Source organism: Neoarius graeffei, chromosome 5, assembly GCF_027579695.1.
Source record: "Neoarius graeffei isolate fNeoGra1 chromosome 5, fNeoGra1.pri, whole genome shotgun sequence".
Taxonomy (NCBI): domain Eukaryota; kingdom Metazoa; phylum Chordata; class Actinopteri; order Siluriformes; family Ariidae; genus Neoarius; species Neoarius graeffei.
This window is the reverse complement of record NC_083573.1, coordinates 114,276,772-114,302,657: the sequence shown is the minus strand read 5'-3', so window position 1 is coordinate 114,302,657 and position 25,886 is coordinate 114,276,772. Positions and strand designations below refer to the sequence as shown.

At 44.2% G+C, this 25,886-nt stretch overlaps 1 protein-coding gene across 4 annotated transcripts in view; it reads left to right on the top strand.

Moving 5' to 3' along the window:
- The window catches only part of slc6a16b (solute carrier family 6 member 16b), a 56,691-nt gene that overhangs the window by 4,379 nt on the left and 26,426 nt on the right, over positions 1 to 25,886 (top strand). For all 4 annotated transcript variants that reach the window (XM_060922795.1, XM_060922796.1, XM_060922798.1 and 1 more), the window contains 5 exons: positions 11,062 to 11,266; positions 11,367 to 11,524; positions 12,717 to 12,837; positions 12,920 to 13,095; positions 24,251 to 24,361. In XM_060922795.1, coding sequence (XP_060778778.1) covers positions 11,062 to 11,266; positions 11,367 to 11,524; positions 12,717 to 12,837; positions 12,920 to 13,095; positions 24,251 to 24,361 — 771 coding nt within the window. The remainder of the gene's footprint in view (positions 1 to 11,061; positions 11,267 to 11,366; positions 11,525 to 12,716; positions 12,838 to 12,919; positions 13,096 to 24,250; positions 24,362 to 25,886) is intronic.

Genomic DNA, 25,886 nt, shown 5'->3' with positions numbered 1-25,886 from the left:
CATTTCTTATGTCCTTTATACATAATTATACCCAGAAAAAAATCCATGTCCCATATCCTTTAATCATGACAAGTTTTTTCTTGTGTGTTTGCTTGCCATTTTAGTACAATTTTTAAGTCAGAAGAACCTAGGAGCTTCAGGGGGCTTCGCCCCCCTTGTCCCCCCCACCAGGGTTCTGCCCTGGACCAGCTGGGGGCCTATGGCCCCCAGACCCCCGGCTAAAATTTTCAGATAATTTCACCAGCTCCAAATCACATCCCTGATCTGTTTCTTGATTCTGACCATTAATTATTCATCAGTGAGAAGATTATCTCTACAAAGGCATTTGAGCCTGGCATGCTGAGGACAAACGAGACAATCCTGAACATGTTGATCATATTGGCTTTCCCTACATTTCGGAAAATTGCCGCCCACTTCTCACTGGTGGATTTTGTGGTATCCTTTATAGCTTTGTGTTTCCTCCTTGCTAGCACAGAACTCTTCATAGAGCTGATCCATATTGATTCTGTCTGTCAGTTTTAGTGCAGCCACCATCTGCTCCAGGTCAGGAAAGGAGAGCTCATCATAGGGTGGCACGGCGGTGTAGTGGTTAGCACGGTCGCCTCACAGCAAGAAGGTTCCGGGTTTGAACCCAGCGGCCGGCGAGGGCCTTTCTGTGTGGAGTTTGCATGTTCTCCCTGTGTCTGTGTGGGTTTCCTCCGGGTGCTCCGGTTTCCCCCACAGTCCAAAGATATGCAGTTAGGTTGACGTGGGGCGGCCTTGGGCTGAGGTGCCCTTGAGCGAAGTACCGAACCCCTGACTGCTCCCTGGGTGCTCTGGCGTGGCTGCCCACTGCTCTGTGTGTGTGTGTGTGTTCACTGCTTCAGATGGGTTAAATGCAGAGGATGAAGTTCACTGTGCTTGAAGTGTGCATGTGACGAATAATAAAGGGTTCTTCTTAAGAAAGAAGGTTTCTTCTAGAGGCCTATTGGTTTCAGTTGCACCATTACATTTTCGGATGAGAAGTCAAACCACTTGCTGATGTAATGGCTGAGTTGTAACATCACAAAGTCTTCTTGTAGCTTGGACGTCTGTGCTGGCAACTGTTTGTCCAGCAGCTTCTTGGTCTGGAATCCAAAAAAGCAGTCCTGTTTCCTCTGAAGCATCTTCATTTTGAACTGTCGTAGTTCCTCACACACGTCTGTGATGCAGAGATCTGTTAACTCTAGCTTCTTAACAAGTTGATTGAAAACGCATCCCACATTGTGGAAAAAGCACAGATAAATCTCAGTAGTGTCCGTTTTTGCTTCATCCTCAAAAATTCTCCTCAGCATCAGCGGACAGTTCTCCCCAAGGGACCTGAAATATGAGGTCAGAGCAGGCCAGGTTTCTAGGAGACAAGTCACAGCAGGATGAAGTAGGGCTGCACGATTATGGAAAAAATGATAATCACGATTATCTTGATCAAAATTGTAATCACGATTATTAATCACGATTATTCTTGATGTTAGGGAAATCACTTAAATTTTATTTCACCATATTCAAACAATATGAACAGCTTTCAGTGCAGAATGAAATTTAAAAGAGAAATTCTGATTTCCAAATGACAAATGAAATTTATCCAAGAAATTACCAAAGGATGAAGGAACTGAAAACTCATTGCAACAATTACATAGCATTATACTGAGGCCTACAAGTTTTTAGCTAGAAAGAGCAGCCTATCAACATGCTCTGGCTTTAAACATGAGCGAAGGCAGGTCACAGCATTGCCTCCAGTGCTAAATAGTCTGTTGTTCCGACATAGTTAGCTTTTCTCTCTCACCTCAATCTGTTACCTACTCTCACGCTATCACCCCTTGAAGAAGAAACCGCTACACTGAAGTGCTGCGCACTTGGCCAATGCTGCTGACATTTTCCAGCCCAAAATATGTTCAAAACCCGCTAAAATGCACTTAAAACCTCCCAATTTGGCAACACTGCACTTGGCTGGCTTGCTTGCTTATTTAGGCGGAGTAATGAAACCTTACATGCATTGGTTCGCCCCCTAATGGTTTGGCGGAGTATTGGTCAAAAAGTGCTTGATCAGATATACAGCAGAGCTCGCATTTTAAATGGAAATAAATCGTGATTTTCATTTAATTTAATCGTGGCAGCCAAAATCGCGATTTTCGATTAAATTCGATTAATTGTGCAGCCCTAGGATGAAGGGAGAGCCATCGTGTGCACACATGACGCAATATCTCATCACTCTATAGCCACAAAAGCGAAAAAGGAGCGTAATTCCTCTCTCCTAGAAGCTGAAACAAACAGAGAAGTGGCTGCATATTTTCACAACAAGGGTCTCAATATCCACTGACAGCTGATCGCTGGCATGTTTGCGTGTATTATGTGCGATGTGGGCCGGGCAATTAGCTTTTAAAATGCCATCGTTTGCACTGCTGAGTAATTTGTAAACAGAGTGATGTTTTCCATAATTCATGTTCGCATTATCGGCTGTATATGCAGTGATATTTCTAATATCCAGCTCATAATTTTCCAGGCAGGTCATTAGAGCTTGGTGTATGCCATTTGCCGTTTCATCGCTGTCTTCATAAAAGTCAAGCAACTTGAATTGTATGCCATTGGACACAAAGAAATACCTCATGCATACTGGAAACATTTTTTCTATTTCCCTTATTCGAGGCATCGGTGGCAAGTGAAAAATAGACAGGCTCACCTTCGGCTGGAGAAAGGTTAGACAGAACTCTCCCCACTGTGCTCGGTCCTAAAACATTCATGGTGATCATCTCAGCTTTGGTCCTGCCCAAGTGCATCTTCTTAGCAACACATGAATCTTGAAATAAAGTCCCATTTAACTTAACAGTGCAGTCAGTGCTGTTATAGCTAAGACCGTGGTTGATGGTATGGTATTGAGGTATTTCACTCACGTGACTAAGTCATGTGATGCTGCCATTTTGGACGGCACGGCTCGAATCAGTTTGAATGCGAGGAAGGCGACAAACGAAAAACATAAAAGAAAAAGGAGCGAGATGCAGAAAACACCTTCACTATCCAGCGACGTAGGGCATTTACAGGGCGAGCAGAGGGAGAGGCATTTGCAAAAATTGAGTTTAGCAGGCTTGGAGAACGACGTTTACCTGCTTCCACCAGGATTGTTCACTGACAGCTAAGATTTGTTCACATTTTCATTCAGTCCTCAGGATAAACAAAATGTTATTAAATGTCATTGAAATAACTTACTTCTTAGTCTGTTGAGACATGGCCCGTTATAAATTTTTCCTTTACTGTATTTACTAGTTTACTGAGCGCGCTCCGGGGCGGGCTGGCCGGCTGGCTAGCTCAGTAAACTAGTAAATCCAGTAAAGGAAAAACTTGAGACTGAAAGGTTTTAAGTCATCCAAATGACTGAACGTAAACATTGCTACAGTAACATACCAGCTACTGTTGTTGACATTAGCTAGCTTGCCGTCCAAAATGGCGGACACCGGGGCGTCACGTGACCCTGTGACATCAGGTGAAATACCTCAATACATAACCTACCTCACTTGCGGCAATTTTGTCGATTTCTGCCGTAGATGTGGCGAAGAATGTACCAATGTTGCTTGCTCATTTCGCTAGCACAGCCTTTTTGTGAATGTCTGAGGCTTCACGGCAAGTTAAATCATTCTCGCCACCATGGCTAATAAATAGTTCTTGGCAGCATACTGTACAAAACGCTTTCTTTGCGTCGTCGGCGACTGCTTTAACCCATGGCCTTTTGGCTTCCCACTTTTTTTTATAGCTACAAAGGTTTTTCTTTGCAGGTTCACTGCTCATTTTGACGCACAATACTGCTCACCAGGGGCCAGTCGTCCCCCCCCCCCCCCCCCCCCCCCACACACACACACACACACACCCACCGGTCCGTCACTACTAACAACCGTGCGTTTGTGTGAGTTTTGGCGCGACAAGGCTGTGATTGGAATACGGGACTGGAGCTGTCCCTGAAGGGACAAATCAAAATTGGCCATAAATCGTGATGTCCCGGACAATACGGGACGGTTGGCAACCCTAGTCGTACCTGATGTGACCCCAAGACTCCTCATCGTAGAGAAGAACATTTTCAGTGTGTTTCTGAGGTCGATGAAAACGGGAATTTTTTTGATTACACGAGCCAACAGCATGTTAGAAATCCCTCTGGGAAAGATCGTTTGTGGTTCACTATCCGTAATTCAGCAAACTATAAAAATGTACACGGACTTTACCGAGGTCCGTCCATCCATTGTTCCCTAATCCTTCAAATAAATAAATCTACTCTACTTGCTTCCTTCCAGGTATTTAACAGTTATTCCACAAAATTGAGTCATGCATGAGCTGATGGCTGACGAGGCGCATAGCGCACCGAGTTGTCTATAATCCATGTATGACGAGATTGAGTGGAATAACTGTTTTATCCTATCTACACTGGATTTTGAGAAATGGAGCATTTTAATTTTTTGCAGATTCGATAAATAACTTTATACAAAACATCTGGCAATTATTTCTGCTTAGAATGTAAACGAACTGGCAAAATGACAGGAGCAATTTGTGAAAAATGCAATAATTCTTGAAAAAATAAAGTTCTTACCATCAAATACTTTTATTCTTTTTTTTTTTTTTTGGGGGGGGGTCCTCGGTTGGTTCAGGAACACGCTCCACCATTTTGTTTTTGTCTACTCACGGTATATGAGCTGATAGCCTAGTAGTAGAGTAGCCAGTCAGAGCACGTGATTGCTCATATCCAGTGAATCTGGAAAGAATAAGAATCATTATAATGGGAACATGTCAGAGTATTATCCTGTTCTGTAGAGAGCCCTTTATCAGTGTACTGGATGAAAATCAGCACACAAACACCACAATCCTGTAAACACCCCAGAAATATGTTTCGAACTTGAACTCATACTTATGGAAGATGATCCTTCTAGAGTTCTGATATTTGTTGCAGACCTGCCAACCTTTACGCATTTTGCGTAGCAGATACGCATTTAGACATCAAACTACGCTGCTACGATTTAACACTTCAAAATACGCAAAAAGCCATTGATGGCTTTGAGTTCAAAGTAGAGCCCTGCACTCCCGCGGGACCCGACGCAAAGCAGTGCGGCGCGGGGCAAATTTTGAAAGCTCATTTCGGGCGGGAGGGGGAGGTGATAAGCTGCAGTCCCGCTAACTAAAAACGTGTTTAAAATAAAATTTATAAGTTATTAATTTATGTCTATCGTATATAATTTGTGCTGGGTATTTTATTTGGCATTAATAAAAACATTTTAAGATGCCTAAATTTGCGGATGTGGTCTAATCTCGCGTACGTTTCCGATTCCTTTCCGCTCTTCCGTGTTTGAGATCTCCGATCGTGGCAGAAGAGCAGAGCTCCTCTAGTGAAGCTCACAGTGCTTCAGAAGTGCTGCTTTAAAAAGAAAGTGGGAGTGCGAGTGTGCAAAGTGAGAGCTGTCAATCAAAGTGAGAGCTGTCAATCATGAGCGCATGCAGCGCTCAACTTGGAATGTGTCAGTAGAATGTCAGAGTCTAAACAATAAACCTAACAATGCCACCTATAAATACACAACATGTAGATCTACATAACGTTATCTGTGCCATCTCACAGCAGTTTGCTTAGCTATTTTTAATCAGGGCAAATAGCCTTATAGCCAAAACTAGTATATGATGCTTTAATTTATGGAGATGCCTTTTGTTTTCACGTGATTTCCAAATGAGGGGTATTGCAATTTTATATTAGTCTAAATGAACATCTACACCAAGTTGCAAGCATCAGGGGAAGATTATGGACGCACCAAATTTGGCTTAACGGTCATTTAATGGTGAAATGCCGCTCGCACTGTCAGCCAACTTCGGGTTGTTTCTCTGAATTCCGACAATAAACGAGACCATCCGAACACATCTGAAAACATCGTGGTTTGAACTGTGTTGGTTCAAATCAACTTGGTTCAGACCAAGTTGGTACTACAGCTTTGGGAAACAGTCGTTTTTTGGATGTTAGTTAGTTCAAACTTGCATCGTACCATATTGGTTTAATGCTAACTTGGTTGGTTGTTTGGGAAACGCAGCCCTGAACATGAGCTGTAGATATTTATGCTCAAATCCACTCAAAGTAGGGGGCGGGGCACCATCACGCTGTGTCTTTAAATTATATTCATTTCTTATAGACCTACTTGTATTTCCTAGAATGTAAATGTGAGGCGTGACATATAAGCTATGTACAATATTCTTAATATCCACTGTAGATGTTGGTAGGTGTGTTGGGTATCTCTGTAAAGCCTCAGCTGCGCTGCATGCCGCCTGGCAACGCGCACCCTCGCTCCGTGCGCTAGGTGAAGGATCGGTCAGTGGAGAGCTCAGCTAAGCTCAGCATGTTTAATTCCCCAAGCCAATGACAAGAACTTTCGTGAGAAATAACGCGAACGTCTGCATCATGCGGGATTTGGGAGCGGGACAAAATATGGCAGGTGGGAGCGGGACTGAAAATCATAATTCTTTGCGGGAGCGGGACTGAAAATTCTGTCCAGCGCAGACCTCTAGAAAGATCTTTAATATTCCGGTTCAACTGTCTGTGCATTCGCGCACTAGGCAACTCGTCTGTGGGTGTAACCGCATTGACCAGCAACCTGTAGAGAAAAGAAGACTTCGACCAATCACAGCGCTAGTTTTAAACTCTTCAAATAGGCCTAGGCTATGAGGCGAAGCGGAGAGCCGAGGAACCGGCAGAACGAAAGTAACGACATTGATTTTCATCCCTCTCGGTCGATCTTCATACTGTGACTGGTTTTACAAGGGAGGACGGTGCTAAACACCGTTTTGAAGGTAAATGGGCAGGGCAAGGGCATTGTGAATAAAGCAAGGACAACCGTTCTAACGTCACAGTTCAAAGCACAGTGTTCCGCCTTATCTGAAGGAAATATTTGTTCCAGCTTGTTTTGATATTTGACCCAGGCTTCTCAATCCAAAAAATATTGCATAGCCTAAAGTGAAAATGTAGTAGCCTACTGACGTTTCCATCCAGTCGACCGATAGACGCGTTTAAAATCTTCTGAACTAGGCTACTCGTGCATGTGAGATTCAATGAGCAGCGCACGAAGTGTTTTCACGTAAGTGCGTGTAGTGGATGATGTGTGTTTTGTGTATGTGCGTGCCTTGCAGTTAATAATACACATGACGTCAGATGAGGATACTGACAGAGAGAGGTTAGCAAATCTAAAGAGAAGCGAGTCTATGCCCCTCAGAAGTTCCTAACGAAGTATCAAGATCAATGGCCATGCCTCCGCCCCCTAAACTGCCTAATCATGCGTTTTGCACAGTGTGCAATTATGATTTTGACATTAGCCATCAAGGAAATACAGGTAATAATATTGCTAACATAGAAATGCTTGCATTTATATACATAGGCCATTATTTTTTTCCAAATTAGGCCAGGTCAGTGAATATTATAAAGGCTATGTTATTGGATAGGCCAGAGTAGCCTATAATTTATTTTCAGTAAGTTTTTCTGTAAGTGTGGTTATCAGTTTGCATTTACTAAATATTAATATTGAAAAAAATATATTTATATAGGTACTCTGGAATATTCACTTTCGATGTTTAGTGTAGCGAGGAGCAACAGAATCTCTTTTATGGTCAAAACTAAATTTATGAAAAAAGGATTGTGTGTGTGTGTGTGTGTTTTGCAGACTGCCGGCGTCTGTTTTAAAAGACATAGGCTATAGCCCTTTGGTTTTTCTGTTATCTATACAATATAATGCTAAATGTCAAAAGGGACATAGCATGCTATTTGGGATTCTTTGTTGTTTATAATTCCCAATGTATTTAAGACACAATATGCCAAAGGCAGTACATTTATCCCTTATCTTTAAGTTTAAGGTCTGTATAAAGGACATATTTTTGGGGCACAGTTGCCTTGTGCCAAATGTCTTGGTGAAAGCATTGGAAATATATTCATGCCTTTTCATTAAGAGTTCTTGTTTTCTTCATAGTCTACTTGTATGTTGAATAACTAGATATGGTGGTGAGTGGGAACTCTGTGCTTAGTAATACATTGTTCACATGCTCCCTCATTACAATCAATACTGATCAGCAAATGTGCCTGACCTCACGCCGTGCTGCGCTGCACCGCCACGATAAGTTGCTACTCAAAATTTTTTTCCAAGGTTGGCAGGTATGTTGTTGGCATCATGAATGCAGTTAATCATGAGGCAGGAATGCTACTTCCAAAGAATTTCATCCACTTGATTGTCATCTTACAGGACGCTGAAAAATCAGCTCTCCAAGATGGTGTCGTGACGAGCCCACGGCTCATCAGTATGTTCGACGCAGCGTGCCTGTTCCCGTGTATTAAAGGCCCAAGTATACTTCAGCGGCCGTGGTCCACACACCGTGTGTGCACGGTGCACATGACGCAGGTTTCAGCAGTGTGCACGGTCTCCGGTTATGTGGTTGCGCGGACTGTGCGTGTTGATTGCGCGTGTGCAGGCACGGAGCGCACGTGCACCACTACTACTGGATTGGTGTGTTACTGCGTGCTCAGCTTCACACGCATGCAGTCAACGTGCACAGTGTATGGACCATGTCTGCTGAAGTGTGCTCGGGCCTTTATCAGATATGTGCACAGCAAGCATCATCTTTGGAGTTTTACGGCAGCCAGCATGACATTACTGACACCTTCTGGAACTAGTCTGTTACTGTGTCAAGGGGAAACAAATAAAAATGAAGCTGGTTTTACCTGTAATTCCATTTTGTTTTATTTTGAGTTTCATTGTAGTTTTTTAGTATTTGAGTTTTGAATAGCTCCTATGACGTTCTGATTAATCCCTATAATATATAGAATGGACACAAATGCTATTTTCAGAGGATCTTCAGGTAGGGCTGCTCGATATTGGAAAAAAATCAATATCACGATTTTTTCAGTAAATATCGATATCGCGATTTTTAAAACGATATTTATACACCTTTTTTTTTAAAGCCCTGATCATCAACACCTGAGGCACCGGGCCACATTTTTATAGTACAGGCCTCATAGGCTACCTGTCAACCCTTCCCGTTGTACCCTGAAACGCCTTTTACTTAAACTATTTACTGTGCAAGCGCGTACTTTGCATAGGTCCTATAGCCTGCACAAGGCTCACGTTCTCCTCACTCAACATTTCCGATCACAGAGGATGGAGCCAGCGCTGGTATTACCAGTGATTACTGCGTAACGTCCACACTGGCTCGTAGCCAGCCAAGGATAAAATCTCTCTCTCACACACACACACACACACACACACACTACAACGTAAGCTTGTGTGTTGTTAAGACACCAACATTAAAACACGCGCACACACACGGACTGGCCATTGGGAGTAGCGGGAGTTTGTGGGCCGGCGGAGAAAAAAAAAAAAGTTGCGCACTGGCCTTTAATATGATAAGCAATGTTAACAGTTTCTTAAAGAAACTGTTAACATAGCTTATCATATTAATGTTAACAGTTTCTTTAAGAAACTGTTAACATTGCTTATCATATTAAAGGCCAGCGCGCAACTGTTTTGTTTTTTTTCTCCGCCGGCCCACCGGGAAAACTCCCGCTACTCCCGATGGCCAGTCCGTGTGTGAACACGCACAATATAGAGACAAGTCCTTAAGAATTAACATACATGAAAATAGCTCAGCGGCATGTAAACATTCCCTGAAAGTGTAGGTGGCACTGCGGCTAGATGCTACGTGAAATGGCACAAGGGAAACACCATGCTTCGCTCAGTCAACAGACAAAATCCACGAACCCAGTAGTCCTCCTACTACTGTGGGTTAGTGTTCTGTGGCCAAAAACACCCCACGCACAGTCATTCCAAAACATCCCCACTAGTTGCAGGTTATGTCTCAAATACAGATATGTGTTGTGGATTAAGCGATCTATTTTCAAGCATCAGGCTTCTCTTCCTTCATCTTCCAAATGTGGACTCCGCTATCTTTTTGGCATGTCAGCATTGAAATACCATTTGCAGAGATATTTCACTCGAAAAGTAAAAGCAACACATGATTAGGGCTACATGATTAGCAGGGGGACACCGTTTTAAGCGCACGGAATTTTAAAAACAATGTAATTACATCTGAGTCCGTCTACATCGCGCAATAAACCCGTCCTTAGCAGAACCTACTTCAAAGCATGATGCGAGCTGCAGATGCACAAGTCAAAATCAAATGAACCCAAGTAAACATGCCGCGGCGGGCAACATTAATAACCAAACTGCCTTACCTTAAAACGCTGCCTTGACCACAGGACGACTCGCAATTATTCCACTTAAATCCACACGGTTTAACACATCTAACACAGCTAGCAAGCTGGATATGTGCTAATATTGTTGTGCTTGTTTTCTTCCGTAGATGCCATTTTTACATTACCCAGTCCCACATCCAAAAATATGACGTAAATATATGTTAATTGTATTATTATAACTATTAGCAAGCAAATCAAACAACATATTAAGAAATCAATATATCAAATCACCCGACACGTATGAAAACAGAAGAACTGATTTTTTACTGTTGCGGAGATATCGCGGGAGTAGAATGGATGACGTATGCAAGGCTACGGTGTGCCTTAGGGGACAGAAGGGTTCGTTTTACCTTACTGTCACGTCAATGTTATTGTTGTTTTATTGCCATTGTAGAAATATTGTGCACGTCCCTTTCGACAAATGACAAAAAATCGTTTCATATCGATATTATGAATTTTGATATCGTTTGACACCAATATCGATATCGTGATAAAAATACGATATATTGCACAGCTCTATCTTCAGGGTTATTGAAGTGAATATTAAAGTCTACAACAATTAAACCTTTGCCTGAGGAAATAACCAGGTCTGAGATGAAATCTGCAAATTCAGAAAGAAACTCAGAATATGGGCCTGGAAGTAATAAGTAACAGAATTAACTGGGTAGACCTATTTTTTATAGCCACATACATGATGTTCGCATGAAGAACTTAAAACGTATTAAAGGTACAGCAGTATTTTCCTTCTCAAAACATTTAAAATGACTAAATATTACAATAAAAAGTGTTTGCTGTTTCTCCAGATGAGCTCAGAAAAGCCACCGCTGTCAGAAGATGGAGTTGAGGTGGGGCAGGAGGTGGGGCCTGTGGCAGTTCCTGAAGCCCCATTGGACAGCGTGCGTGATGGGTGGGACAGTAAGGTGGAGTATTTCCTGGCTCAGGTGGGGTTCAGTGTCGGGCTCGGAAACGTGTGGCGATTCCCCTACCTGTGTCACCAGAATGGAGGAGGTGTGTGTGTGTGTAAATGTGTATTTTAGTTTAACCTAATGCTTCCCAGTATGTCCTTCTGTCTCCTCATGGTTTCCGTCTCTCCCCCTGTCCCTCTCAGGAGCGTTCCTGCTGCTCTATGTGCTGTTGATGGTGGTGGTCGGTGTGCCGTTGTTTTTCCTGGAGTTAGCCGTGGGTCAGAGGATCAGACAGGGCAGCATCGGTGTCTGGAGACACATCTCACCAAAACTGGTTGGGATTGGCTACTCCAGCTGTGTGGTGTGTACACTAAACCACTCATCTCAAATCTGATTGGGCAGCCTTTCCAAACCTTACCATTGTCATGTTTTGGACAGAAGTTTGTAGTTACAGCAGCTGTGTTTCTGCCTCTTGGTTAATGCAGCATTCTGATGGCTCTACACTTAATAATGCTGCAATCTGCTGGATCTAGAATACGCAATACAGCATTCTAGAATAATTCTTGCTGCATTGTAAGGAATCTCCAATCAGCCGTATGGTCTTCTAAAGAATCTAGAAGCATTAATGCAGCATTTCAGTGAATCTAGACTTGGTCTTGTAGCACTTTAAGGACTCCTAGAAGCATTTGTGCAGTGTTGTAAAGAAACTAGAACAATGTGTGCAGCATTCTGATGAATCTAGTAGAGTAGTTTGACGGTCTAATTAGTCTTGAATCCTTCTCGCTGGACTCTAATGACTGTAGAATCAGAAATGCTGCAGTCCAGTTAATTGAGAATAAATTGTGCAGCCTTCTATTGAATCCAGAGCCATTCCTGTGGCTTTCTGATGAACCTAAACTCAGTAATGCCGGACTCGAGTCCTCAGGTGTGCTGTATAGCCTGGTTTACACTGTGCGAATCCAGAGGTCTTGGATGATTTATTACTTCAAGCTCTCTGAGATGTTCCCAGTAAGAGTTCTGTAACAGAACGATGAAGACGGCTACTCTGTTCTGCTGGACTGCGTGTGCAGAAATGCACACAGGTTTGTAGCTCTTCAACTGGAAAGCTGGAAACAGTTTCACGTTGTCTTAATTTGCTGGCTCTGCACCTGGACCCTGTAATTCATCCTATTCCTCCCCCCCCATATTGCTTCCCTTTTTGTTCTGTCATGATCTAACTGTGATGAGACATGAGCCACGAGGGGAGGCTACATTATACATTCTAAGCCCACCGATCCCAACTCTCGAACAGAGATTGTCCTTTACGCATTTCTGTTGTCTGTGCAACAGAAAACCTGAATATTGTACAGTGTAATGCTGGCCTGAGGCTCACGCTGATTCTAGAATTAGCAGTGCAGCTCTGCAACCTGCTGGATACCTCTCTGTCACGCAGTAAGAGTCCGTGCACATTTCTACAATTCTCTCAGCTGTAAAACCTTCAGGAAAGGGATAGACCTAATAACACTCCCTACCCCCTCTCTCCTGTCTGTCTCTGTCCCCTGTCTGTCTCTCAGGTGTGTTTCTTCGTTGCGCTGTATTATAACGTAATCATCGGTTGGAGTATCTTTTATCTCTTCAAATCGTTCCAGAGTCCGTTACCCTGGGAGAAATGTCCGAAAGAGGGGAACATCACAGGTGTGTGTGTGTGTGTGTGTGTGTTTAGACTGCCCTGTGCTGTCAGAGGAAAAGTAGCTCACGTGTATGTGTTTGTGTGCAGTTCCTGAGTGTGCTGCGAGTTCTCCTACATCATACTTCTGGTTCCGTAAAGCCCTGGATGTTACGGACTCGATCAATGAGACGGGAGAGTTTAACCTGATCATCACTGGCTGTCTCGCTCTCGCCTGGGCCATCGTCTGTCTCGCCATGTTTAAGGGCATCAAGTCTTCTGGCAAGGTGTGTGTGAGGGAGAGAGAGACACCTCATGTATTATGAGGGAAAACTAATAAAAATGCCAGTAGGTTTTGTTTCTGTAGAACCTTTTCATGACCGTCTCATCAATCATGAAAATAAAAGTAATTATAAATGTAAGGTCCTCTAAAATAACACTGTATTTTATACTCTATATTGGATTGCCCTATTTTCTGTGTAATTAACTCCATTTACCATAATGCCTTGTGGTTTGGAATATTTTCACTGTTCTGATGTGTTGTGACGTTCTGTGCATTCGGACCAATCAGACTTATTTGCTCGTTGTAGTTTTATTTGAATTTTGATGTCAGCCAATGGTAATTGGTATATGTTTAATGCCCGCGAGTTCGCGGGCTTTTTGAGATGTTTCATCACTTCGCGAGGGAGAAGCTCACGAAGTTCCCGCCTGCTGCCGAGCAGAGAGAGATCGCGTTGTTTGTGAGCTCTATTTCAGCACTTATTTTGCAGACAGTTTTTTTTTTTTTATAGTTTGGTCTGCTTGTGGCCATAAACTCCGGTGTCACTCCAGTGAGTGATCTTGCTGTTTTTTTTTTCTGCGGACACATCTGCCCTCCGTGCTGTGCCCACCGGAGCGCTTTCGTCAGTCCCGGGAACTCACTGTGTCGGGTCTGGGACCCAGCCCGCTACCGAGGGGTTTGGGGTGAGCAGCATCTTATTCGAGCGAGCTAACCCACAGCAATAGCTAGCCCTCTGCTCAGGAGCATCTGCTGCGTGACTGTACCGACATCTGTAACCTGATCCGTCTGGTTTGACCGTGGATTGTGAGTAACGCGAACCCACACTTACACTGACACACACACACGCGTTCCTCTGGTCTCGCCTGGATAGCCAGCGTTTTAGAAGGGCATTGCAGCGGTTGCTGTTCTGTCTGCAGTTCACAGAGCTGCCACCTGTGCACCAACGGGCCCCAACTGCGCGCGCGTTTTTCTTTCTTGTCCACTTCTTTTCTTTTGATACTTTACCCAGTTTTATTTTCTTACTATGTACTGCTGGTATACACACTGTTGATGTGCTATCTGTAACATCTCTATTATGTAGGCTAATTGTTTCCGCTCTTCTTGTGCCGGTGTTACTATTTTCTTGGTGATTACATTGCATGCTTCTTTGGGAGCATTTATTGTCAAATACTATTATTATTATTATTATTATTATTATTATTGCTATTATTATTGCTATTATTATTATTATTATTGCTTATTAATAAATATAATCATTATTATTTAATTATATCTTGGGTGTATTGGCTGCTCATTTGGTTGTTTATATTTGAACATTCTGACATGCACACTGCAGACTAGCTATTAGTTCTTTCACTCATGCTACTGTTATTTTAAAGTCTGAGGAAATACACCATACACTAGCTTCAAAGGTAAGTGTAGTATTTTCGCAGTGGAGGCACCGCGCTGTTAAATTTATCATTTATTAGATTTATGCTTATTATTCTCTCTCTCTACTCATACTTGTACCCTTATGGTATCAGGAATCTCAGCCAGCTCACCACTCCACCGCTGAGAACTTAGGACCCTGTTGCGCCATTATTTATTGGGATTTAGGGTAACTCTTTAGTAGCCTATAGCCTACTGTGCTGGGTAATCAGCACCTGTCCAAAAAAAAAAAAAGGGGGTTACATTTTGGAGGCACCGCTGGGATTTTCCTGTTTACCAGAACAAGTAGATCGCTGTGTTTTGCTTAGTGTTTGTGTTGTGTTAGTTATTGCTGTTTGCTGGGCAATTTTTTTTTTTAAACATGGACCTTAGTCAGGCTGTTGAGTGGAGCCGTGAGGAGAATGTGGAGTTGTGTCATGCCATTTTACTTAGCAGAGTGCCATTGGAGGCCACTGATGATGTGGTTAGCCGTGTGCTCAGCACAGTTAAGGTTCTGGGTAGGACCCGGATACGCGGTCGCCGTGGTGACAAGACTGGTAGGCACCTGTACATTTTAGTCGAGACTTCTGCTGAGTTGGATCAGAGCTCTGTCCCTCCTGAAGTGGGAATTGTAGGTGAGGCAGGTCCATGGGCTGTTCATGTAGTGAGTAGTTTGCTGCCTGCTAGTCCTGTTCTTGAAAGTGATGGATTCGAAGCCAAGCTATTTTCATTATTACAGCAGGAAGGCAAGTCTATGGGTGATGTGAAGGCTGTTTTGGGCACGCAGCCTCCTAAACCTGATGTCAGCATGGATCTTGTGAATGCCATAGGCCAGCTCGTTGATCGCTGTAACCAGGCATCTGTTGATGTGCCTGGCTATAGAAAACTGAGGCTGTTTTCCGGTTTACGGCCCGTTCCCCCAGGCGAGGAAGAATATGAGGCCTGGATGGAGCAGGCTACTCAGATGATTACTGAGTGGCAGTGCAGTGATGCTGCTAAGCGACAGCGCATTGTTGAGAGTTTGCGTGGGCCTGCTGCGGATATAGTAAGGTTTTTGAAAGTCAGTAGCCCATCTGCTACTGCTACTGATTACTTAACCGCTCTTGACACTACTTATGGATCAACTGAGAGTGGGGCAGACCTTATGGCATCGTTTCGCCATACTTTTCAAGAAGATGGTGAGAAACTTTCTGCTTTCTTGTATCGCTTGGACAAGCTTCTCCACCGTGCTCTTTTGAGAGGAGGGATTGAAGCTGCAGGCCTGAATCGTGCACGTCTGGAGCAGTTGTTCAAGGGTGCTCTCACCACTGACATTGTGGCTTTACGTGTGCGACTTCTGCACACTTTGCAAGCTCCGCCTTCTTTTTCCCAGTTAATGCGAAATGTGAGAGAGGAAGAGCACTGGGTAAGTGCAAGGGAGAGTGCAAAGGTTTCTGTGGCCTCATCTACATTTTGCCAGGTTCCTGTGACTGCTGCTGTCGCTCTTCCTCATGTGCCTGTTACTCCCCTGGCGTCTGAGGTTGACAGTCTGAGGAAAGAGGTCAAGGAGCTGACGTCTTTAGTAACTAAACTTTTGACTGCTACTACCGTGGCTCCTGAAAATCCTCAAGTCTCACAGTTTGGTGTAAGCCACAGCACAGAAACCACAGCCCCAGCTGTTCCCACAAGGGCTGTTTCTTCGAACCTGCCGAAGTCTACGACATCCTCTTCTGTTCCTGCCATTTTTTGTTACAAGTGTGGAGAAGACGGCCACACCAAGCGAGAGTGCACACGCCCTGAGAACTTGAGGGTAGTGAATCAGAAGCTGCTTAAGAGGGTCACGCAGCAGGGAAACTTCCCCGGAGCTCAGTGAAGGAACGGCACAGAGCTCCATCACACAAAACACGTTCCGCTCATTGTTCACCTCCAATCAAAGTCAGCCAATCACAACTGCCGTCTGGGTTAGTGGGGCCCTCGGCTGAGGTGCCCGTGCAGATAGAAGGTATTTATGCTAAAGCTCTGCTTGATAGTGGTTCTCAGGTCACCATCTTGTATCATAGCTTTTATAATGCATATTTGAAGCATTTGCCACTGCAGCCAGTGGAAAATCTGGAAATATGGGGTTTGAGCTCTCACAAATACCCATATGATGGATATTTACCTCTTAGGCTTGAGTTCACTGAAGCGGTCACTGGTGTGCCTCAGGTGGTGGACACTTTAGCTCTTGTGTGTCCTGACCCTCAGACAAAAGAGGGTATAGCCATTTTGGTAGGCACAAACACTCACTTAGTGAAGAAGTTGTTCCACTCTTGTCGTGAACAGGCAGGTGACGGGTTTCTTAACACGCTGACCATACACCCGGTGATAAAAGAGGTTTTTGAGTCCATTAAGCACACAGGTGTATCACCGGAGGATGTGAATAAACACGGTACTGTGTGGTTCACGAAACCTAAGCCTGTTGTTTTAAAGCCTGGGCAGGAGCTGCAGCTTTCAGGACTGCCCAAGTTTCCTGGTGAACTCAATGACTCTTTAGTCCTGGTAGACCAGCCTTTTAGTGCTGATGATACATCTGTCCCTGAGCTTGAGGTTCGGCCTGAAGTCCATCCAGTCTCTGCGGTGTCCTGCCGTCGTATTACGGTAAATGTGAGGAATGTTTCTTCCAGGGATGTTCTTGTGAAGAGAGGTAGTCCCCTCGCTCACATATACCCTGTAGAGATGGTGCCACAGTTTCCGTCCACTTGCAGTCCCATAGCTGCTGGTGAGCTTACTTCTGCTTCTTTTGATTTTGGCACTTCTTCTATGCCAGAGGAGGCAAAACATCGCCTCTGCGAGAAGATGTTGCAGAGGAAGGAAGTGTTTTCTTGTAGCGAGTGGGATGTAGGCTGCTCAAAAAGCACTCAGCATGAAATCAGGTTAAATGACTCGCGGCCTTTTCGGGAGCGATCTCGACGTTTAGCTCCTGCTGATCTAGAGGATGTGCGTCAGCATTTGCTGGAACTCCAGAATCATGGCATCATTTCGGAGTCTCGGAGTCCGTATGCTTCGCCCATTGTTGTAGTGCGCAAGAAGTCAGGTAAAGTCAGGATGTGTATTGATTATAGAACACTTAACCAGCGGACCATCCCTGACCAGTACACAGTTCCCAGGATCGAAGACGCCCTCCATTGTCTCTCTGGTAGTAAGTGGTTCTCGGTGTTGGACTTGAGAAGTGGCTACTACCAGATTCCCATGAGCGAGGCTGATAAAGAAAAGACAGCGTTCATCTGTCCTTTAGGTTTCTATCAGTTTGAGCGTATGCCTCAGGGAATCTGTGGTGCCCCTGCCACATTCCAGAGAGTCATGGAGCGGACAGTCGGAGACATGAATTTTCTGGAGGTTCTGGTGTATTTAGATGACCTGATTGTCTTTGGTAGCACCTTGGAGGAGCATGAGGAGAGACTCTTAAAGGTTCTGGACAGGTTGAGAGATGAAGGTCTCAAACTTTCGTTGGATAAGTGTCAGTTTGGCAGGACGTCTGTGAACTATGTGGGGCACATAGTTTCACAGGATGGCATAGCCACTGACCCCTCCAAAATAGAGGCTGTTGTTTCATGGCCTCGACCACAGACTGTCACTGAGCTACGGTCATTTTTGGGTTTTTGTGGATATTACCGTCGTTTTGTGAAGGGTTTTTCCACATTATGCCGACCGCTGAACGAGTTGCTTCAGGGCTGTCTGCCTCGGAAGAAGAGCTCGAGTTCACAGGCTGCTGACTCGAAACCTTCTTTCCGGCCCTCTGAACCTTTTGGCCCTAGATGGAGCGATCAGTGCGAATCCGCTTTTCAGGAGTTGAAGTCAAGGTTAACTCAGGCCCCGGTGCTAGCTTTTGCAGACCCCCAAAAGCCATATGTTTTGCATGTGGATGCAAGCCTGGATGGTCTAGGTGGTATCCTTTATCAAGAGTACGTTGAAGGATTGCGTCCTGTGGCGTTCATCAGTCGTAGTCTTTCCCCTTCAGAGAGGAATTATCCAGCTCACAAACTGGAGTTTTTAGCTTTGAAGTGGGCTATTGTGGATCGGCTGCATGACTACCTTTATGGAGCCAGTTTTGAAGTCAGGACGGACAACAACCCCCTGACTTATATAACCAAGTCTGCCACATTGGATGCCACTGGTCATCGCTGGTTGTCGGCATTGTCCACTTACGACTTCAGCCTGAAGTACAGGCCTGGGCGGAAGAACATGGATGCTGACGCACTGTCGCGACGCCCTCACGTCAGTCTGTCCCTTGACGATGAGTGGCAAGAGATTCCCGCCCCTGGAGTGCGAGCTATTTGTCAGGTGGTGGCCACACAGAGAGCTGGTTGTTCTCCATTCCCCCGGGTTGCTGATCAGATTTGCAGCCATGAGTCAGCTGTTCCAACAGCATTCTGTCATGTTGCTGCTGTAGCACCTGATCAGTTGCCTACTTTTAGTTCTAGTGAGCTTCAAGAAGCTCAGAAAAGCGACCCTGTTATAGGAGATGTCTGGCAAGCTATAAGTCTGAAGAAGCCTGCTAGTAGTATCCTGACGCGGCATCCTGACTTTAAGATCCTGAAAAAGGAGTGGGCAAAGCTGTCTATTGACAAGGGACTGCTATACAGGACTGTTAAGCAGGGTGGTCAGTGTGTGAGACAACTGGTGCTCCCTAAGCAATTCCATGGTCTGGTTTTTAAGCTGCTGCACGACGATAGTGGCCACTTGGGGTTTGACAAGTCATATAGTCTGGTTCGGGACAGGTTTTACTGGCCTCGTATGAAGCTTGATGCAGAGAAATACTGTAAGACATGTGAGCGCTGCATCAAGCGGAAAACGTTGCCTCAGAGGGCTGCTCCTCTTTCCCACATACAGAGTTCTGGACCCATGGATTTGGTGTGCATAGATTTTCTTTCGATTGAGCCTGACTCTCGAAATGTTTGCAATGTGTTGGTCGTCACTGACCATTTCACGCGTTATGCACAAGCCTTTCCTACTAAGGACCAGACAGCTGTCACAGTGGCAAGGACTCTCTGGGAGAGATATTTTATTCATTATGGCTTGCCCACCCGTATCCACTCCGACCAGGGTAGGGACTTCGAGAGTAGACTGGTGACTGAGATGTTGACAATGTTGGGTGTGAAAAAGTCGAGGACGTCTCCTTACCACCCCCAGGGTGACCCACAACCTGAGAGGTTCAATAGGACTTTGTTAGACATGTTGGGCACCCTAGAGTCACATCAAAAGTCAAAGTGGAGTCAGCATATAGCACATTTGGTGCATGCGTATAATTGCACTCCTAATGAGGCTACCGGGTACTCACCCTATTTCTTGATGTTTGGTCGGGAGGCTCGCCTCCCTGTTGATGTTTGCTTTGGTGTTTCATCTGATGACACGTCATTTGCATCACATTTAAAGTATGTGGCAAAGATGAAAGAGGAGTTGCAAGCTGCTTACCAGCTGGCATGTGCCTCTGCGGATAGGATGAATCAGAGCAACAAGGAGAGGTATGACCAGAAAGTTCGCTATCATAGCCTGAGTCCTGGGGATCGGGTTTTGATTAGAAACTTGGGTCTGAAAGGGAAGCAGAAGCTAGCGGATAGATGGAGCTCATGTCTTTACAGTGTTGATGGTCAGCTTTCTGACCTCCCTGTGTACAGGTTGACGCCTGTTGATGGTAATGGACCAGTCAAGGTGATGCACCGTAACCATATCTTGCCTTTAGGACAGGAGGTAAGACTAGGTCCAGGGGTCGCCACCACTCCAGCCGTGGGCCCAAGAGCTGTGAAACACAGAAGGGCTAGGGAAAATCGTAGGACTGGTGTCTCTGAGGTGTTGCCTCCTGTGGTACATGCACAGTCTAGCACTTCTGATTCTGATTCGGAATATGGTTGTTATGCTGAGGATGCAGTGCAACATGCTCCTCTGACTGCTGGCACGCATAATGCCCAGCCTGTACCAGATTCTACTGCGCCGTGTGTCTCCACCACAGTTAGAAGCCCTAGGTTAGTGCCCACACCTAGAGATGTGATAACTCCACTCAACCCTGCACTCCTTACCTCTCCACATAGGTCTCCTGAGGTAGTGAAGGATTTAGTAGCCACAGACCAGGATGTTAGTTGTCCTGATGTTCACTCTGTAGTTTATTCTGCAGCTCCCACAGACTCCGTTCTTCCCTTAGTACGTAGGTCACATAGGGATAGGAAGCCTACTGACCGCTTGACTTATGGCAAGCTAGGAGTGCAGAGCAGGAATGTTGTAGCATCACACTTTGCACTTGCCGAGCCATTCCCTGCACGATATAAAGTTTCTCATGCCTGGTGGTGTAATCCGCAGGCTCTTTGCAGTACATGCACAGACCGGCCATTCCTTATGCCATGCACTTCACCTGCCTTTACACCCATAGCTAGTTTTTAAGCAATAGGCCATGTTTGTTTTGGGTCTTTGTTTTGTTTTGCTTATTTGTTTTCTTACCTATTTTTCCTGTTCACCTTATAATATATGTAACCCAGCATGGGGGCATGCTGTTTGTTGGTGGGGGGAGAGTGTAAGGTCCTCTAAAATAACACTGTATTTTATACTCTATATTGGATTGCCCTATTTTCTGTGTAATTAACTCCATTTACCATAATGCCTTGTGGTTTGGAATATTTTCACTGTTCTGATGTGTTGTGACGTTCTGTGCATTCGGACCAATCAGACTTATTTGCTCGTTGTAGTTTTATTTGAATTTTGATGTCAGCCAATGGTAATTGGTATATGTTTAATGCCCGCGAGTTCGCGGGCTTTTTGAGATGTTTCATCACTTCGCGAGGGAGAAGCTCACGAAGTTCCCGCCTGCTGCCGAGCAGAGAGAGATCGCGTTGTTTGTGAGCTCTATTTCAGCACTTATTTTGCAGACAGTTTTTTTTTTTTATAGTTTGGTCTGCTTGTGGCCATAAACTCCGGTGTCACTCCAGTGAGTGATCTTGCTGTTTTTTTTTTCTGCGGACACATCTGCCCTCCGTGCTGTGCCCACCGGAGCGCTTTCGTCAGTCCCGGGAACTCACTGTGTCGGGTCTGGGACCCAGCCCGCTACCGAGGGGTTTGGGGTGAGCAGCATCTTATTCGAGCGAGCTAACCCACAGCAATAGCTAGCCCTCTGCTCAGGAGCATCTGCTGCGTGACTGTACCGACATCTGTAACCTGATCCGTCTGGTTTGACCGTGGATTGTGAGTAACGCGAACCCACACTTACACTGACACACACACACGCGTTCCTCTGGTCTCGCCTGGATAGCCAGCGTTTTAGAAGGGCATTGCAGCGGTTGCTGTTCTGTCTGCAGTTCACAGAGCTGCCACCTGTGCACCAACGGGCCCCAACTGCGCGCGCGTTTTTCTTTCTTGTCCACTTCTTTTCTTTTGATACTTTACCCAGTTTTATTTTCTTACTATGTACTGCTGGTATACACACTGTTGATGTGCTATCTGTAACATCTCTATTATGTAGGCTAATTGTTTCCGCTCTTCTTGTGCCGGTGTTACTATTTTCTTGGTGATTACATTGCATGCTTCTTTGGGAGCATTTATTGTCAAATACTATTATTATTATTATTATTATTATTATTGCTATTATTATTGCTATTATTATTATTATTGCTTATTAATAAATATAATCATTATTATTTAATTATATCTTGGGTGTATTGGCTGCTCATTTGGTTGTTTATATTTGAACATTCTGACATGCACACTGCAGACTAGCTATTAGTTCTTTCACTCATGCTACTGTTATTTTAAAGTCTGAGGAAATACACCATACACTAGCTTCAAAGGTAAGTGTAGTATTTTCGCAGTGGAGGCACCGCGCTGTTAAATTTATCATTTATTAGATTTATGCTTATTATTCTCTCTCTCTACTCATACTTGTACCCTTATGGTATCAGGAATCTCAGCCAGCTCACCACTCCACCGCTGAGAACTTAGGACCCTGTTGCGCCATTATTTATTGGGATTTAGGGTAACTCTTTAGTAGCCTATAGCCTACTGTGCTGGGTAATCAGCACCTGTCCAAAAAAAAAAAAAGGGGGTTACATAAATGTAAAATAAAAAAGCTGTTTTGTATTGCACATATAGTGCTGAGCGTAAATGAGTACACCCCCTTTGAAAAGTGACATGTTGAACAATATCTCAATGAACGCAAACAATTTCCAAAATGTTGACAAGACAAAGTTTAATATAACATCTGTTTAACTTATAACGGGAAAGGAAGGTTAATAATATAACTTGGATTACACATTTTTCAGTTTTACTCAAATTAGGGTGGTGCAAAAATGAGTGCACCCCACTGAAAGTCTCTGGAGCAAAGCTAAATTGTAGACTACAGATGTCTAATTTAACAAGAATACAATCGCAGGCGAGTCTAATTAGTCATTACACAGGTGTCCAGCAGACAGTTGACTATAAAAGGGTGTTACTTAAAGAAAACCCCTCCCCGTTTCATGCTGTCAGCAACGGCACCACATGGAAGAGAAATGACACAAGACCTGAGAAAGAAAATAATTTCTTTACACCACAAAGGTGAAGGCTACAAGATGATCAGCAAAGCTTTACTTATCAGTCAGAATACTGTCGCAAAAGTGGTACAAAAATTTAAGAAAGATGGAACTGCAACCATCTCTCAGAGACGTCCAGGTCATCCACGGAAGTTAACACCTCGACAGGAGCGTCTTCTGATAAGGGTTGAAGAAAATCGGGATGCAAGTTCACTGCAGTTATCTAAATAAGCAGAAAGCCAAACTGGGGTGACTATTTCCGGTGACACAATACGGTGTGCACTGCAGAGGAATGGCATGCATGGATGCCGTCCACGAAAGAAGCCTCTCCTAAAGCCCAGGCACAAAAAAGCCCACCTAGAGTTTGCCAGGGCCCATGCTGACAAAGATGAAGACTACTGGGACTCTATACTCTGGAGTGATGAGACCAAGATGAATGTTTTTGGAACTGATGGCTTCAAAACTGTATGGCGCCGCAAAGGTGAGGAATACAAAGAAAACTGCCTGGTGCCTACAGTGAAACATGGTGGTGGCAGTGTCCTTATGTGGGGCTGCATGAGTGCTGCTGGTGTCGGGGAGCTGCATTTCACTGATGGCATCATGAATTCACAGATGTATTGCTCTAGACTGAAAGAGAAGATGCTACCATCACTCCGTGCCCTTGGTCGTCGCGCACTTTTCCAACATGACTAAACACACATCTAAGGCCACTGTTGGATTTCTGAAGAAGAACAGGGTGAAAGTGATTCAGTGGCCAAGTATGTCTCCTGATCTGAACCCAATCGAACACCTATGGGGAATTCTGAAGAGACGAGTTGAGCATCACTCTCCATCCAGTCACTAAAAGAGGTCGTTGTTGAAGAATGGAAAAAGATTGATGTTGCAAGATGTCGTCAACTTGTTCATTCCATGCCTAGAAGACTTGGTGCTGTCATTAAAAATCATGGCGGCCATACAAAGTACTAGATGTAGTAGTTTTTGTTGTGGGGTGTACTCATTTTTGCACCACCCTAATTTGAGTAAAACTGAAAAATGTGTAATCTAAGTTATATTATTAACCTTACTTTCCCGTTATAAGTTAAACAGATGTTATATTAAACTTGTCAACATTTTGGAAATTTTGTGTTCATTGAGATATTGTTTAAAATGTTACTTTTCAAAGGGGGTGCACTCATTTACGCTCAGCACTGTAAGTAAGGAAGTGAATAACTGTACAAATAAAGTTGATGATTGTGTTGTGCTCTGTAGGTGATGTATTTCTCCTCTGTATTTCCGTACGTGGTCCTGCTGTGTTTCCTGGTTCGAGGTCTCACACTGGACGGAGCATCAGAGGGACTCAAGTACATGTTCAACCCAAAGGTACATTCTCTTTTACACACGTGTGTGTGTGCGCGCGCGCACACCCCATGCTGTCTGTAATATTGTGCTGATCTGTTCCATAAGGCAGGGATTCTCAACTTTTTCTGCTTCGAGGCCCACCTATTCATACTCCTAACGAGTTGAGGCCCGTTAAAAAAGATCTCCAATTATTTTGGCTCATCTATTCGATTAGAATCTAATAATCTCCTGGAAAGAATCTAGTAATCTCCTGGAAAGAATCTAGTAATCTACTGTAAAGTGCGTTACTGGGATGTGACATCTCTCTCTGTTACAGATGGGAGCCCAGGAATTAAATAACTGCAGTAAAAACAAACTGTGTTTAATTGTGGGTTTTGTATTTAAAACTGTATGGATGCGCCAGAAGCCAAACCCCTGCATGCAGGTCATTCTCAGCCAAAAGGGATTAATGATCCAAAAGTGGAGTCTGGTCCATTAACACAAGAACTTACTGCCATGTTTGTGTTCGGCAAACGAGCAAGTTATTAAAACCCAGAAGTACATTTGAAAGAAGTGGATATAGAAACCACTCGATGGGATTAAATCCTTACACGCTAACAAAGAAGGATTTTTCTTATGAGTTGGAAAATTATCCATCCATTGAGTTCCCTGACATCTCAAACTACCTGGTGCTGCAGACATCGTTCTACACGGACACACAGATGAAAACCTGGAAGAGCATGGAGGAGGACAACTTTTTATATGTGGCTGGGTTAAAGATCTGGGGATCAGGACACTACAAGATAGACGGCAGTCGATGGTTCTAAGTGCAGGCGTGATATTTAAGTCAAGTTTATTTTATAGTGCTTTTAACAATAGACATTGTCCCAAAGCAGCTTTACAGAAAATTAAAGACTTATGAGCTAATTTTGTCCCTAATCTATCCCCAATGATCAAACCTGTGGCGACGGTGGCAAGGAAAAACTCCCTCAGATGGCATGAGGAAGAAACCTCGAGAGGAACCAGACTCAAAAGGGAACCCATCCTCATCTGGGTGATAACGGAGAACGTGATTTATAAATAACTCACTTCTATAACTGTGTCCTATAGAGTTACAAAGTACAACTGTGTAACCAGGAAATTCATTATAGTTTAACAGGAACTCTGTTTTGTTGATGTTATAAACTGCTCGTTGATTGGAAACTTGACTGCAAAACTCTTCATGCAGGGATGAGAATTTTCCGCGGATCCGCGGAATTCCAAGTTTTTCCCGCTGAAAATGTCATTTTTGTGAAACGTGTAAATCCGTTGAGAATTTCGGGGGAGGGGTCGGCGCAAGGCGAGGCCAGGGTTCCCGCGGGTCCTTAAAGTCTTAAATACAACTTTCGGTTTTCAAGGCCTAAAAATGTCTTAAATTGTTTGGAATGACTGGAATTTTCGAAAGGGAGGCATTAAATTTAATATCGGACCGAACGAGTGAAATGTCTCCATCCGGTTTGGGGTATTTTTTTTAACTGTAATTTTAAGTGACCCCGCGCACCTTTTGGGGGCAGCATTGGTTCTGTGT